The sequence below is a fragment of the Fusarium mangiferae genome (genome assembly GCF_900044065.1).
Source record: "Fusarium mangiferae strain MRC7560 genome assembly, contig: FMAN_scaffold001, whole genome shotgun sequence".
In the NCBI taxonomy this organism is placed as follows: domain Eukaryota; kingdom Fungi; phylum Ascomycota; class Sordariomycetes; order Hypocreales; family Nectriaceae; genus Fusarium; species Fusarium mangiferae.
Genome location: NW_024573921.1, coordinates 838,836 through 851,943, shown reverse-complemented (window position 1 = coordinate 851,943; position 13,108 = coordinate 838,836). Strand labels below are relative to the sequence as shown.

The 13,108-nt window shown below is 49.2% G+C and overlaps 2 protein-coding genes across 2 annotated transcripts; one reads left to right on the top strand and one right to left on the bottom strand.

Annotated features, from left to right (window-relative positions):
- Positions 1–367: 367 nt before the first annotated feature.
- FMAN_00783 (uncharacterized protein) lies at positions 368–2,988 on the bottom strand (the record flags this gene model as incomplete). Its single annotated transcript, XM_041827398.1, has 5 exons — positions 368–1,228; positions 1,285–1,425; positions 1,480–1,676; positions 1,726–1,861; positions 1,915–2,988. The coding sequence occupies 5 exons, from the start codon at positions 2,986–2,988 to the stop codon at positions 368–370; spliced, it is 2,409 nt and encodes an 802-aa protein (XP_041676115.1).
- A 6,123-nt stretch (positions 2,989–9,111) lies between these two features.
- FMAN_00782 (uncharacterized protein) lies at positions 9,112–12,789 on the top strand (the record flags this gene model as incomplete). Its single annotated transcript, XM_041827386.1, has 2 exons — positions 9,112–11,651; positions 11,700–12,789. 2 exons carry the CDS (start codon positions 9,112–9,114, stop codon positions 12,787–12,789), a joined length of 3,630 nt encoding a protein of 1,209 aa, XP_041676114.1.
- Between the last annotated feature and the right edge of the window lie 319 nt (positions 12,790–13,108).

The window sequence follows — 13,108 nt, the reverse complement described above, 5'->3', positions numbered from 1 at the left end:
CGATGCTTCAATGATGCTCTACTAAGACATCTCTCTTCCCCAGATCTGTACAGCCTACTGTTCGCCCAACAACTGTTGTTCATGTGCATTTTTATGTCAGGCAATTGCCTTGAACGGGTATAAACAAATGAAAGCTACCCCATGGGAATAGCTCCTCTCTGACTGGTCGACGGACAGCCATGGCTTAGGCACCTCTCTTGCGTCCTCTTCCAATTCGCCTTCGCAAGCCGCCTCCTCCGGCCCGGCCCCATAATCGTTGGGCCCACCCCGTAATTGCTCTTCGCAAGCCCGTAACACCGGCCCGAACTCTAACGGTCTTGCGTTTTGTTTGACGGCTCTCCTCCCATTGATCAACCTTCAAGTCCTCCTAATGCTGGCTACCTGACGCGACCGACTCCCTGGGCGTCATGGGCTCGTCTCGCTGTCGGTAGTTGAGCAATGGTACCGTCAAGCCGTACATCTCGGTTCGTCCCTCCTTGTCATGCTGGTTGATTTCCACGTTGATGCATACGTCAAGTGTTCCGTCGTTGGACCTGCCATGGGATTGTCTCGATGCTGCCTTGTGTGTTGTTCCAGCCTGAAGTTCTCCCCTGTGAAGTACCTTATGGCCATCATTGCCCAGAAAGTTTTGCTCTGATGCCTCTGTCCCGTTCTCGTCAACGCTGCCATTGGTGGCTTCCGGGTTGTTGGGCGAGTTTTCGGTAATCGTTGCAAAGTTCCGGCTTGGCATTGTGCAGTGGTTGTGGTTGGCCGTCTTATTTGAGTCGCCCGGGTCTTTGTTGAACAGATCCAACAGGGTCTCATCCGTCTTAGCATTCAAATGGTGGATCTTGTTCCTCCTGGCCAGGAGGTTTGCTACAGCCGTGGGTGGTGGCTTATTGACAATGGCTGACGAAATAACGTTGACCATGTAACGATGGTCCTCCTCAACCGGAATCTTCAGACTTGGGTTGGAGTAGAAACGACCCAGTGCAGCTAGGTGAACATCACCTCCAAGGATCGTCACACGTATGTTGAACTCGGCAGATATTTTTTGAAGTTCAACCATCAGTTCTCGTCTTTCCTTCTTGTGTGTCCTGGCAGTATAGTGGTCATCTAGATCATCCAGAAGATCGATGCTACCGTCGAACTGGTTGAACAGACTTCCACCGAGCCCAAAACGTTTGTTGAGGATCTTGATAGGACCCATAACAGGACTGCGGAAGATGTTTTCGAGCCAAGTCAAGCGCTTCGTCACATTGTTTAGCTTATTTGTATTCCGACCCACTGGATCTATTTACTCACGGGATAGGCGATCGGAATTCCGAGGAGGAGAATCAAGTGTTTGATTGACTCTCCTGACGCTGATGCTGCTTCTAGCTCCGAACGAAGCCTTTGGAAAACCTTTTTGTATGTCTCGGGATAATTGATTTGATGGCGAGTGCGCTGTACAGTTCATTAGCACCGAGGCTCACAGAAACAGATACACATTGAACGAACCTCTACTCGAGCGTCAATGCCCAGCAGAGCAATACGGGCACCAAGGCGCGTATAGATGTTGAATGAGCGCTCAGCAACGTATGGGCCTGGATGGTCGCCGACAATATACTCAGGGGACTCAAACATAGGTGCGACATAGGTATCCATCAGTTGGTTAGGATCGGGTCCTTGGCTCGCTTTCTCGAGGGCGGCATGGTCTATAACAGGTCAATATGAGTGACTCGAGCACGCAGAAAGAGATCCTACCAGAAGTATAAGTCGACGCAGGAGGTGGCATATGATGCTGGAAGAGCATGTAATATTTATGAGCAGTGCCGCCAATACCACGGAATACATCACACTGCATGAAGTTATCGACATAGGAGCCGAATCCGTCAATGATCTATAGCCAATTAGCAGGGCAATCAGAGAGCCAAAGCCGTTTCCGAAACTCACGTCGTGGTCATCCCAGATATTGATCTGGGGAATCTGCCCGTTGACCCCAGCAAAGGGGTCAGTGTTGTACCAGCGAATATAGTTTTTGAGGTAGTAGTCGTCGCATTCTGCTCGCATTGTCTCTGGAAACGGGTACTCTCTACGTTTCTTGGGATTGCTTATATCAGTCCACGGGCGGAGAGGGCCATCAACTCTAATGCCGTCGTTGTAGATCTGGTCACCACCGCCAACCATTACATGAAAAGGAATCTCGCGGTGCTTTCGTGCCACATCGTTCCACAGCGCCGGTCCGCTCCAAGCCTCCTCGTCAGTTCCAACACTAAAACCGTTGCACGAGTGGAACATGATACGCATGGACTCGGTCTTCGCAGGAACAAAAAACCTGTTAACTCGGGGCTTGTGCTCGGTGGAGAAGCGTAGTTCGGGCAAAGCATATTCATAGCTGGCCTCTGTAGCTTGAATTGGTACACTGATATCGAAAGCCCAGAAGGTATTACGCGGATCCGAGTAAAGACATTTCCCGTCAACACGTACCTCCTCTTGAGCCCCATTTGTCGGTTCTTGACTTGCGGAGCCACCCTCTTGGGGCTGAACAGCTTGCTTCAGGGTCAAGTAAGGCTGGTCCAGAGGAACTTTGCCGCCACCTTCGACGACCATGAGAACGCTCCCATACCATCGTCCCTCATTCATACGACGGTAGTTCAGAAGAGGACCACAGACGATGGTCTTCCCATCAGGGGCGTTGTCTCCACGGGCGCCTTGGCCAGCATGGCTCTGGCCTACATTGTCGCCAGCAATGCTTCCATTGATATCAGCGGCGGCGGCGGTAATGGGTTTGTACTTTTCCGTATCACGGTTATCGTCTTCTGGTTCAATGCGGGACTGGTTTAGGAAGTCTGCAAGCTCGCCCACATTACCGGTCGTTTGGTGAGGGTCTCGTGGTGCGCCTTCGCCAGTGAGCTGTGAAGCATGCGCAGCATAAGCAGATGATTCCTGGTGTCGCCAGCGGCTGGCCGACGCATAAGGATTTCGATGCGACTCGGTAGTCGTGGGTCTGTCTCCCAAGTCCGACATTTTTGTTGTATGATCGCAATTTGGAGTTGAGCGCTGGTCCTCGGGTTCTTGCCTAGGTATGTAGGTAGATATGGAGGCCTCCAGGTTTTGTTGTGGCACAAGATTGGTTGTCGCAATATGCGATCGACAAATTGACGACGCGGTTTATCGCTGAACGCGACAACAGATAACCGTGGAATTGGAGGCGCAAGACTTGTTTATCATCTGCTTAGTCCAAGAAGATTTTGATATGAAAAGTACAGAAGACAACCTGACGATGTTTCGGACAAAAACTCGAAAATTAGACTGGTGGCAGAGAAGGCCAATCTAATAATAAAAAGAAATGTAAGACAGCTACAATGGTACCTACTGCACAGCTGGATGATGACGCAGGTGCAGCCAGAGCACATTGGTGCAGGGGTTACGGGTAGTTGCGATTGCCTGCCTCGCTTTACACTACCAGTGGAAGTAATGTACCGAGCACCTTATGAAAGTGGCAGTACCCCTCAGCCAAGCAGAAGAGAAGATGTACCTCATTATGTTAAACCAACGCTGTTTTGACTCCTTCATCAGCTGGTCGCGACACCAACATCGGTCCATTTTCTTGCTTTCCCAAGCAACAAAGCTCCATTCGAGGCACAAGCTAAATTATACCGAAACTGAGATCAGGGAATTGAAGGGGATGAGATGGCGCCAAGAAGATAATCATGTCTCTTATTGGTCTATCGGCTATAGTGGACGTGATCCCTTGGATCATCCATGGGAGAGCCAAGACACCATCTGAGAACCAAGCCCCATTGGGATTTGGTGGTTGTCCCCTAGATTAGCTGGCCAGGTTGTGAACTCTTCCCAATAAGCAATGGTTGACGGGGTAATGATCCCCTGTGTGAGTGTTCTGCATCGCGAATTCTGATGACCCAATGGGCAATCATCAACAGTTACCATCTTTTTGAAGTCCCCGAGTTTTACGAACGATCCAATACGAATCACTTGGCAACGGACGAGCTTCAACACGCTGCCCGCTCAGAGGGGACTTGAAACCCAAGTAACCCACTCCCAACGCCATCCAATCTTAAGCCCAGAGAGATCTTCGCGGGAGTTCATTGGATCATGGATCAGATTTTATTATATGCATGATCCACTGACTTAGTAGGTAAGTATGAATTCATAACATATTTCTGGACGAGCTTCGTTATTCTTTCCATTGTCGTATCTGATATATTTCATCCCTATAAATTTGTGTCTCTGTTTAAGCTAGTAATTAAGCATGATAGTACATGACGTCATGGTTGTTGTTGGAAGTGCTTTGGCTACCCTGGAATTGCCTGTCTGCTCCAAACGGTTTCGACGTTTTACCTAAATGTGTGTAAACCTTAGTGATACTTCAGCAAAATAGGTAAAGGCAATTGTGTTCACATCATTGCCTTGTTGCATTGGTTTTAAGTAGTTAATTTCTCGAAACCACGGGATAGTTACATAACAGGTTCAACTTTTACCTTTAGTTTCTGAATGGATGCCTCGTCTAATGCCTACGGAATTTGGAATGAAACTCGTTCACGCATGCTCGGTGTTCTCTATCTGTTTGGCAAGCACAACGCGCCGGCATAAAAACTGCATACTACATATACTTTAGTAGGTACATAGTTTACACAAGGACGCGTCAGATGTAAATGCGTCAAGCCAACCTACTACGTACCAGCGTTTATTGCAACTTTAATTATCAAGAAACTGAAGATGTGAACTGCAAATTCTACTTACCTACCTAGGTACTCGTTGCTCCCGTCCTGAGATGCCTGAATCACCATGAAGGCTGCCAATCGCAGTTAGCCCGGGCTCCACATCATGTATTACATAATCAACCAGCCATCTTATCAACCTCGAATTCTCGTGAAAAATTTCAACCTTTCAACAATTTTCGGTGAATTATTCCCCAAGAGTGTCCAACGACTGGCCACCAACAAGCTGCACCACATTATCATTACGATCCATCCTAGATCATCTCTAGATCACAGCATCATGCTCGTCAGAGAGTTCGAACACGAGGAATGCATCATGCGACCCATGTGGTTCAACTCGACGTCGTGATAGCACGAGATCTTCAATACGAGTATCTAGGACTCAACCAAGGTTAGTACCCGTGAAACGGTGAAGCGCAGTCGAACTGTGAACGGCATTAGTGTGTACAGCAAATGAGCTCTTCAATGCTCGCCTTGCTGAAGGAAACTTTATCGTGCCAAGATTGCTATTCCCCTACTATTACCAAACACCTCTGCTCTTGTAATCCCACGGACACTGGTGCATGAAGATAGGGGTACATGCCACTACATGTCCCATGTCATAGTCAACAAGTGAAGCTTTCCAAGAGAACTCCATAGGTTTTAGAAGGGGCGTTTGTAAGGTCAGTCGTATCGTTTGGCCATCTGATGCCCTGTATCGTGACCCGCCGAGATGGCTGTGAATGAAAATGCCACACGGGAGAGACTGCCAAGTCTGAGACCATGAACCCTTAATTTGCCAAGTCGCCTCTGCTGTCTCGAGGGTAGAACGGAAGCGGGGTCAATTGCATAGGTACGTCGCGTATTGAGCCAAGTCAGACAAGCCTTGGTGGGTGGCCATCAAATTGATGAGAATTCCCAATCATCACACGCTTCGGTCTTGGTATCAGAAGGAACATGCGGTGGAAGAAAGGACGACGCCACGTTAGGGGTTGTCCTTGTTGTAAAGCACCAACGCACGGGGTGGTTGGTGCCCACAGGCCCATCGAGTTGGAACTCTGTTTCCCTCGGATTCAGCCGACCAGGGATTCTCATAAGCGCATGTGTATTCTTATGTGCGTCTGGCTTGCAGGTAGTAGTTGTCCATCTCCTCGGATCAATTGCCCATCAAGGAAATAGCCAGATCCAGCTGAGGGGATCGGGCTACCAAGAGAGCCAGCCGTATTGCGGAGTTGAACAGCATGATGCAGCAAGGGAAATCGAATTGAGGGTTATTGCTGCGATGTTGTGATTCCGACTATTTCACACTGTAACCTGCAGTAGTAGTCAGATACATGTGCTTTACAGCCGCAGCCGCAGCCGAGTCGCAGTAAGCACAGGAATAAACTGGGGTTGATAACATGGAGAATTCTCGTCACCGCCACATTGATATACCCAGATCATAGATGTTCCCAGCGGAAGAGTAGACCAATGGACTCACCACGTGCCGGCGTACAGAGCAATCATTATTAGTTGTCACCGCATATCAAATGTGAAAAGTTGACCTTCAGCCCTTTGTGTCGACATCTATGTTCAATGCTGGGTTAGCGATAATGGTCGAGCGGGAGACAAATTCCCCTGACAGTGAGACAAGACGACTCGAAGAGAAACATTTCGGTGGAACAACCCCCCCCCCTAACAGCGCTTGTTCTCAGCTGTGAAATTACCATGTGCCGGATCAGTATTTGGTGTGGTCATTGAGCATCTAGCATATAGTGTCTAAGCCTGATTAAGTAAGACACCTGGATCATATTAAGGAACGTCATTAACACGTTATACCTTATTGACAATGGATACATTGAGGTACTTTGGGTGGGGGGCCAGAGAAATGAGCTCTCCTTTGTACAATGTCCATGGACGGACAAAAGGACCCCTTGCTCGGAGTATGAGCCTTCCGAAATCCGTATCTTATCAGTTTGTGAATATGTATGTATTCGATGATGAGCCAACCAATGATAAATTTACTGAGCATGTAAACAAGTCGGGAATGCTGAACTGCTGGGGAAACGGCTTTCGAGACTGGTCATATAACAAGCGACTAAAAGAGGTCTATGTTATGGCCGGCGGGTACGGACGATGATGAGCGAATTGATTGGATTCGTTGCCGCTTTGAAGGGCGGCTGTATTGTTCAGTTCTGGCCCAGCTAATACTGAACTGATTTCTCCATTGATAATACGATTTGAAGTCTGTTCTGCCCTTGTATAAGCTTATGGACTTCCTTCCCTTATCAGTTGGAGCTGTCCGTGTGGTCCACAATCTCGGCCATGTCCAGAGATTCCACTTCTGAGGATTTTTCTTCTTCTTAGCTCTGCTTAACTTTGCACATGTCAAGTTCATCGATGTGATGTCTTGGAAAGGAATCACGAACTATGGCATCGATATAAGATTGTCTACATACCTGACCCTAGCTATCAGTACGTATCCTTCAGTAGAAAACTGTAGATCTCAACCCCAGACATAAAGCCCGTTGCTGTGTCCATCTCAGCCACTGCTTCTGTGTACTATGTAAGACCACCAGAGTCAGCCTCAACGGTATAGCTCCACTGTCGGTTGTCATGGCCCTGGCTCATTCATATCCACTAACTAAAACCTCAGCCCAACAGCGGTTGACTGACAAATTCATGGCAAGCCCAGGCTATTTCCCATTTCGCGCTTAGCTGGCGGCAACACTATGAGTTACGGGGCTATATTACTTTGAATCGTCGATCTTGACTTATCCCCTATATGAGGAAAGCTTGATAGCATGTCACTGAAATACTTGGGAAAAAACATGTATGTACTCGAAACTCGAAACATCCGTTTCAGAGACTCGAGGATGATAATACAGGATCCTGCAATGCTTCTCATAGAAACTAGCCACTCGCCAGTGAAAGTGGGATACAAGTGGTCATTTCGAGGCGTGTCATCAATTTGTAATGAGACACAAGCCATATAAAGCCAATCTCACCAGTTCTACGCCTCCTCCACCGCCATCGGGAGGTTCCTCGTGGGGATAAATTAGCCATATTATAGCTAGGTCATGGATAGTAGTGAGACCGCAAACATGGCACAGATCGGAATAAACTTGGATCGTGATGATCGAAGCATGTTGATATGAGCTACATGGTGCATCTCACTGCATCTCATTGCTTCGTTGTCAATGCCTACAGAGCATTTGGGGGTTGCATTCGGTTCTGTCTGCCCATCCGTGCCTCTTCAGCTTTGTTATACCGCCAGGCTTTGCACCCCTGGCTTTGGTATAGAGGTCAAGTGTGGCAGAGCAACGAATCGTATCTCCTCGACATGAGGACAGCGCACTAGCTCTCCTGCAGGCTGTTCATTGTGCCTTGATTTCATCGCGAATCTTCTTTCAATAGTCCTGGATACGCTTATTAAACTTACGCCTTAGACAACCCATGATAGCGGGCGCACTGTTGTCGGACGTTTCACCGGGTCTGTTTTGTGTGATGTGATTCAATGTTCTAGGTTGTTTCCCGAAAGATTGGAATTCAATGACACAAGAAACAAAAGAAGAAAGCGCCCTGACCCCATTGTCTTATCAATGACGTTTTGTTCATTTCGCCGGCGTTGATCGAAATTGGATACTCATTAATTCTTTGAAATAATTCATCTGCCAACAGAACCTGCACCGAATGTTTTGCATCAGTGGAGCCACCTCCACACGAGATCAATTTCGAAATCTATACAGAGTACATCCTCAATCATAGTAGCATACGCCCTGTCAGAATACATGAGAGAGAAAGAGACAGACGGAGGAAAAAAAGACCAATAAAACATTTCATCTCTTATTCCGTGCGCGACCCCGTTCTGACAACAGCGCGTCGCCCCTCTGGGCATAGCCTCATTTTCCACGGTACAGCCTGGTACGAGGCCAACCGCACGGAGACTTCGGACTCTCCAAGTCGCTTCCTTAGGGGGGCACCCTGTCAATCACCACCTACCTCCTCCGTCCTGCCGTCCCCCCCGGCTAGTCCGTGGCGATCCATCAATCCTGTGGTGTGGAGGTTGCAGGCTGCAGCACGCTAGCAGACGCCCAGGTACTCTACGGTACAGTACGAGCCCAGGCGAGGCCGGACAGTTCACTTCGCAGTTCGCAGTTTGCCTATGGAAACCCTGAGAAAGCCTCGTCTTTCTTTCTTTCAAACCACCTCGAACGTTCTCCTCCGCATTGCAACCCCATACCTTTGCTCCTATAACCCTCATTCCTCTGCCGGACAGAGTAGCGTCAAATAATGGTGATTTGAGATCAGAATTATCTGCTTTGTTGATTTTTTTAATACGGTCGGGTTTCCAACAAGAGGAGCACCAACCTGCGGGACGCTTCTCTCGTTGAGAGCTGCCTGATTTTTTCTATCGTTTTGTCATGAGATGGGAAGCTCAACTGTGATCATGGCTCCGGCCGTGGACACGACGTCTTCCTTCCCGCGGTCTCACTCTAGCCCTGATCTAGAACTTCTCTCGCTATCATCCCTCGATAAATCCCCCCCAACTCAATCACCACACCACCAGAGCGTTTCCGACCTTCAGTCAATACCAAGTTTCGATCTTCCCACGTTCAATGTCGAGTTCAACCTCGATACAACTGTTTTCCTCGGAGGGGAACAAGCTGGCAAGACGGCACCGGTGTCGACCCCTTCAATCGTTGAAACAAAAGAGGTTCCAGAGGAGCCCTCACGCACCAGACATGCCCGAAAAAGAACAAGCTCGCTCATAGACACCCGCGGTTGGCTCTCAAGCTCCAAGAGCACAACAGATCTTCACGAAGAACCTCCTCGACCGACGACTTCTGCTGGCGACAAGAAATTTGGCGATGGATCGATTGGAGACTTGAAACCCCTACAGAGAACGATGACAAAATCAGGATCTTTCGCAAACTTTGCCAAGCGGTCATGGAGACCTTCTCGCTCCCCGTCACCCATGAAAAATGCAGACTCTGCCAAGGACAACGAGGACTCATCTGGGCGTAATCGATCCGAGAGTACTACATCAGTCAAGCTTGCAAAGACTCGTAAACGCCCTGGTCTGACCGTGGAGCAGGCAGACAAGAACAAGTCGACTGATTCACTCAAGTCTGCTGGTCCCAAAGCCTTTTCACGAGCGAGCGGCTACTTTTCAAAGCTCAAATCAAAACAAGCTCCCTTGTCAAAGCTCAATACCAGCACCGACTCGGACAACAGCTGCGCTTCTTCGGCCACGAGTCTCGCAGCGCCAGCTTCGATAATCGCTGCGGAAGAACGTACGCCGCAATCTTCCACCTGCGACACCACCTCTGCGACAACCGTGACCGATGAATCGTCCTCCGTCGAGATGCCACCTCAACAAAGAGATGTCCTTTGGTCGTCTTTCAAGGCCATTGACATGGATTTCAAGGGATTCCTTGCCAAGAGCACAGCCCAGCGAATGTCGCAGGTTCAAACACAGCTTCTCCCATTCCTGCGAAACACGATGAATCATGAGTCCACCAAGAAGCTCTACCCCGAAGATGTCGATCGAAGGGCGACAATTTTGAACAAGTGGTGGATCGCAATCCTGGAAATGCTGGACGGTCAGGCGCCCCAGCCTGTCCCTGGTGTTGATCGTCCGGTTCTTTTCGATGCCGCGACACTTCTCATGACGCGACACGAATGGCGACAAGCTACATCATACTTCCTACCACTCATCAACCGATCTCCGGCTGAGCGCGTTCGAGCGCGATCTCTGACCACCTCTTCCGCCTCTTCTGTCACATCGAGCCAAGCGGCTTTCTTAGAAGAGTCAGCCGAACACAATGTCAGGACCATGTTTGTTTCCAACTTGGTCAAGCAAATGGCTTTTGTAGTTGAAAAACTCTCGCTCCGTCATGTCCCAGTGAGCCTGGTTAACTTTGCTGGAAAGGCTTGCGCCTACGCATTTTTCTTCGCTCCTGGCGTTGCAGATATCCTGATCAGACTCTGGGGACTTTCCCCTGAACTCATTCGACGAGTAGCTGACGAGCTTGGTCTTCCGAGAAAGAACAAAGGCGAGAGCGATGACATTGCTGCTTTGTTCCCTCCAACTATTGGCGTATTCGCCTGGACATCACCAAAGGGTATGTGGGATGGCCTTAAGAAGGTTCCCAGATTGCCTATGCTGGTGTCTAGAATTCCTTGGACAGGTCCTTGGGCGGCTCGCTGGAAAGGTCGAGACACAGATGTTTTTTTCATCTTTTGCAAATATTTCCATATACTCTCTGAGCAATTCATGCCCCCTGGACTGCCTCTCCTCGAAAAGGCTAGGTCTCCCGCATTTGCTCTTGTTCAAGCTCAGCTTCTTTACGTTCTGGATACAACAGTCCACCGTCAGTCTCCAATGGACGGTGGCTTTACTCCTCCTGCGATGGACTCCATGTCAGGTGCTGATGCCGCAATGGCTCTGCCGCTCCCTGTGAGCAACGTTATGAGAGGCATGTCCGAAAACAGATGCATCATGCTGTTGAAAGACTTCCTTTCAGATGAATCAACCGAGATCGCCGGCGCTCGTCACACATTTGCGGAGACCTTTGCAACCATGATGAAGGCCGCGACTCGGAAGGTGTCGAAATACAACCATCCTGCTTGTTTCACTCTGTGCGACTTCTTGGAGGAAGTTCTCGTGCTCTATAGCGAGTTTGAGGATCCTGACTGCTCGAATAGCTATCTTGACTGGGCATTTTGGTTTGACGTTTGCCAGAAAGTCATGAGCTCTTTCAACACCATGTCTGAGATTCGAATGCTGGCCTTGGTGTACTCCATCTGGGATGCCATTTCCAAGGACCCCGTTCGCAAATTGGCCGTATGCAAGGACTGGCTGCTCACGGAGGAGACTTTTAATGAGTTCTTCAACCACTGGTGCCCAATGGTTCGGGCTTACTACCAGCGTTTGCTGTGCTGGCGCATGTGCCGAGATACGGGAACGCTGGATGAAGTTGATGGGTAAGGCGCCCTCACCTCGCTTTTGTGATGCTTGCTAACTCGGAATAGCCAAATCTTCGCTCTTGTAGCTGAGCGACTTCAGACGACGTGGTCTCACTATCTGCATGTAAAGCACACCGCCGAACAAGAACAGCGAATCCCCCCTTCAACTGCACCCGTGAACCCCGCACCCGGTAAACGTTTTATGATCATTCGCCAAGAGATCAATGTTCCCCAGCCTGGACTCTATATGGGTAGCTTTGATTCCTTCGCGAAACTTCCTAATAGCGAAACAAGCGTTCTGAATGGCCTGCCTCCTGACCCGTCTAGGAATGACGGAAGGAAACGATGGTCACTATTAGGAAAAGTCCTTTCTCTTGGCGGTAATACGGGTGCAGGCGCTGGTTGGGACGATGATTTCCAGACTGTCCGTCGTGAGACAGCAGAGTCTCGTTCTTCCGGTGTTGCTCAAACGAATAAGAACCCTAATGTTAATCATAACAAAGGCCGTCCATCTGAAGATGACTCCTTGTATTCCCAGCCAACCTACGAGGAGCCAAAGTATGTATTCAAGTTTATTCTTGCTTGGCAACAACAGGCAGCACCTCTTCGAGATCGTTTCCTGACTCGCCCTCGACTTCCCGGGCCAGCACAGACTCGCATTAGTGGACCTTTACGAGTCAACGGTTTTACTGTGCCAGCTGGATATGCAGCGCCAACACGCAAGTTCTCTGGCAGCCCGCAGCAAGGACTCATCGATAATGCCAGGAACGCAAATTCACTGAGCCCAACTGATGAGAAAAACGGATCTCCAAGTTGGAAGCTTGAGGTCACGCTTCCGAGCCTGAGTGACCAATCCCCTCAAACACCCAGTATCAAAGCCAGCCCCTCGCCTTCACCATCGCCGTCACCGTCACCGGCACCGTCGCCCAACTCGAACACTGGGTCTTTCACAGATGCTGTAGTGGATCCTGCTAAGCCAGTCGGCCTGTACGTCAAAAATTCCGTCTATACTGGGCGCTCGCTCGCCGAGTGGGCGCAGGTTGTTTTTGAGTGCAACAATTTTGTTGAGCGCCGTCGCGATGAAGGAATGGAAAACCTTGGCGACGTTGAGATACCCATCCTTGGAGTGGAGGGCTTCCGTAAGGTTGGCGGCTAGAGGCTGTGACACCTGAGACAAGCTCATTTCCCAAGCACTTTACACATTATGCAATACGTTCTTTCACACTCATGATTCCCTTGCCTTATTGCATACGTTCACTATGAGCATGATCATATTTGCTTTTGCACAAACATACATCACTGAGGTGATTTCACGGCTTCTTTGCATACAACCGGTCCCAGGGGCTTAGATGTGGGATATGAGAGGCCTGGTATGGATTCAGGTCGCTCTGAGTGAACTTCTCATTTGTTGGAGATTTTCAACGATACTTGTATATGGCATCCAATTTTAAGGCGTTATCGAGCAACAACCGGTC